Source organism: Anoplophora glabripennis, unplaced genomic scaffold (genome assembly GCF_000390285.2).
Source record: "Anoplophora glabripennis isolate ALB-LARVAE unplaced genomic scaffold, Agla_2.0 scaffold6337, whole genome shotgun sequence".
Lineage (NCBI taxonomy): Eukaryota > Metazoa > Arthropoda > Insecta > Coleoptera > Cerambycidae > Anoplophora > Anoplophora glabripennis.
In genome coordinates, this window is record NW_019422430.1 from 1 (window position 1) to 3,782 (window position 3,782).

At 30.5% G+C, this 3,782-nt stretch overlaps 1 protein-coding gene across 1 annotated transcript; it reads left to right on the forward strand.

Moving 5' to 3' along the window:
• Positions 1–1,023: 1,023 nt before the first annotated feature.
• On the forward strand, positions 1,024–1,709 carry LOC111693005 (serine protease gd-like; the record flags this gene model as incomplete). The annotated part of the gene is made up of 3 exons (XM_023457144.1): positions 1,024–1,191; positions 1,250–1,456; positions 1,515–1,709. Coding segments are annotated over 3 exons (570 nt in total), but the record flags the coding sequence as incomplete, so codon positions are not given.
• Positions 1,710–3,782: the final 2,073 nt, after the last annotated feature.

Consider the following 3,782-nt stretch of genomic DNA (forward strand, 5'->3'; position numbering starts at 1 on the left):
GAAATGAAACAAAAACGGATTTCCAAAATTTCGTTTTTTTTCAAATATTTCGAAAACTAATCATGTTAGCCTTGATTTTTTAGAGGCATAATGTTAGTCCCCTGATTATGCAACTTTACCCCCATTTAAGCTGCTTCGTATCTTTTACCGTTTCCGAGATCCCTGTAGTGAGCAAATGTTGTGTGCAAATTTGTAACAGCCTGTATATTGCTTGTTTTTTATTTGTGTTCTTACCACTTAGTCTGTTTTCAATTCTATTACGCCAAAGGAGTATGCTAGGATTAAAACGTCAAATGTGCTAATGGCTTTAAACAGGTTATTCAAGTTACGTTTTAACTCGAGAAGCAGGTACAATATCTATTTTTAACGTCGCTATAAGCCTTGTTCTATTGTGGAACGGTTTATTGTTTTGATTAAAGCTTTAATATTTCTATAATTCATACTAGTCCACTTCATGTATTTTGGTTACTTATCTCTTCAGTTTGTTCGTGTTTCCTTTTTTATTTTTCTACAACGTTTTTATATTTAATTTTTCTGTGTACCATAATATGTATACGAAGCATATCCATAAAGTAAGAGTACTCGATTCTTTAAAAATCAAAACGGCAGTGTATGAAACATTTACATATGCAGAAAGGTACATCAAACACTATTTTTCAACATATTCACCTTCAAGGGCGCCTTTCCATTTGCAAGAAACCAAATTACCCTTCTCACCTTGTAGCTGAGAGATTGATTCAGAGTAGCGGCACTCATTTCAACAAGCCACTACAACAACAGTTCTCAACTGACTGAGACAAATGCATTCTACTCCCAACACCTTGGCCTTGAAGCAGTGTTGTCAACTTTGTCGAAAACAAATACCACAGACTGTCTCAATACTCTTACTTTGTGGACATGCCTCGTATTGTTAAAAGTTGCTTCTGTTGTTTTTAAACAATTCCTACAATAACTGTATGCATACATTTCTATATCTTCCATTTGCATTAAGGGGTTTATTTTTTACTACACCCATTCTTCTAGGGCAATGGCCTTGGCACGCCGCATTGTACCTGTCCAGGGGCATTCAACTTAGGTATATATGCGGGGGCACACTCATATCAGAACGGCACATTGTCACCGCGGCCCACTGTGTCACCACACCTCAGACCAACAGAATCGTGAACCCAACCAACTTGTTGATATATCTAGGCAAGTTTTGAAATTTAAAAAATACATTTAATCGCATACGTCACATATTTTATTTTAGGTAAACACAAACTGATATCGTTTGGAACAGAAGTACAAGACAGGGGCGTATTAGATATATTTATTCATCCAGAATACAATCACACTGTATATTATAACGACATAGCCGTTTTGAAACTTACAAAACCAGTAACCATAACAAACTACGTAAGGCCTTGCTGTCTGTGGGAAGGAGATACAAATTTGGACAATGTTCTTCATCAGGAAGGTAGATATTCCAAGACGAACGATAATTTTAATGGAAATAATGGTGTTTAATTTTTTAGGGACAGTTGTAGGCTGGGGCTTTGACGAAAACCGAGAACTATCGGACAAGTTGATGCAAGCTAAAATGCCTATAGTTTCCACTGTGGACTGTATTTTCTCCAATAGAGATTTCTTCTCTCGATTCACGTCGGAAAAAAACTTTTGTGCTGGATTTAGAAATGGTAAATATCAGGGTGTAACTTTAAGTGAGAGAGGTCAGTTTTTTTATGGATAATAATGTTCCCCAGGATAAAAAATATTAAAAATGTGAATAGGCATACGATACTAATTGCAATTAACACTAATTTAAAATTTTTGTTGACCTGATCTGGTAGATTTGAAGTATTTAATGAAAAGTGTTTGTTTTTTAAAGCACTGAGTTTAGTCCACTGTTGTGATATGACAACAGGGCGCTAGGCAGGCAAAATTAATTCAGCGAAACAAGAATGGCTGAATTCATTTTTCAATTTTTAAAGTGTATCAGTTTAAGAGGTGTTTGTGTGAAGTATTAGTTTTGTGTAATGTTTTACAGTTTAGTAACGAAAGGTGTGTTTGTGTATCTTTAATATCAAATTTTTGTGTGGTATTATGAAAAAATAGGTATAGATAGGTATAAAAAAAGCCAAGATTTCACAACAGTGTATGCTACTGGTCTTAACTGGGAATGTACTCGTGGTTGTTTGATGTTACAATATCTTGTACAGTGGCAGGACATGAAAATTACGAAAAAAGGTTTAGAAAAAGACAAAATTCAGTTTTTTGGAAAATAAACTTATGACGTGTTCTTTTTATATGTAAAAAGTAACTCCCGTATATTTATGACCCTCATTCAAAGTAAAATCCTGTACCGGGAGGTTTATTACGATGGAGTGTCAAAAGTGAAGGGTGTTTGTTGTGTCCAAATTTAAGAATATTAGTTTTTTTTTTTGTTATAAAAGACCTCATTTTTTATATACATGGCATGAAAGTTAAAAAAAATGTTCCTAAACATTTTCTGAAAAGATATTAAAATAAAATTTTATGTACATAGTACATGAATAAAATGACGGCATTTGAACAATTTTCGTAAAATCATTTTAATATTCTAAGTCAACGATGTTCCGAATGGATATTCTTAAATTTGGGCAAAGTAAATGATTCTTCATTTTTAACATGTACATTAGGATGGCCCAAAAAAAAACCGAATATTTTTTTCGTGTCTCTTGTGAAAGTATGTTAGTTTATCATGTTTTAAGAGCCCCCTCAAAAAAAAATTTTTTTAGAGGTTGCTCAAGTATTTTAAAAATTTCCAAAATCGTCAAAAATAGATTTTTTTTCTCTTTATTTTATCATTTCCTCGGTTGAAACAAATCTGTATTCTGAAAATTTCAAATCGATAAATATCAATGAACTAATAATTTTTTTTATTGAATTTGATGAACAAAAGAATAGAAATAAATCACACTTAAATTTTAAAAAATTAAAAAATTATAAATATTTGATAGTGCGGTAGTAAATTTTGCCTCTAGAAATTTTTTAAGTGTCTCGTGATTTATTTATATTCTTTTGTTCATCAAATTCAGTAAAAAAAATTATTAGTTCCTTGATATTTATTTTTAGAGGTCGCTCGAAAACATTTTAGGTACACTACTTTTAAAGTTAAAATAATTATGCGTGACCTTTAGAAATAAAAATATCGATTTGAAATTTTCAGAATCGAGATTTTTTTCAACCTAGAAAATGATAAAATAACTAGAAAAAAAATTAAAAAAAAATTAAATGTGACAATTTTGGAAATTTAAAAAAATCTTGAGCGACCTCTAAAAAACCGAATATTTTTTTTGTGTCTCTTGTGAAAGTATGTTAGTTTATCATGTTTTAAGAGCCCCCTCAAAAAAAAATTTTTTTAGAGGTCGCTCAATATTTTTTAAAATTTCCAAAATCGTCATATTGATTTTTTTTTCTCTTTATTTTATCATTTCCTAGGTTGAAAAAAATCTGTATTCTGAAAATTTCAAATCGATAAATATCAATGAACTAATAATTTTTTTTTATTGGATTTGATGNAGGTCGCTCAATATTTTTTAAAATTTCCAAAATCGTCATATTGATTTTTTTTTCTCTTTATTTTATCATTTCCTAGGTTGAAAAAAATCTGTATTCTGAAAATTTCAAATCGATAAATATCAATGAACTAATAATTTTTTTTTATTGGATTTGATGAACAAAAGAATAGAAATAGGTAAATCACGACACTTAAATTTTAAAAAATTAAAAAATTATAAATATTTGATACAGTGCGGTAGTAA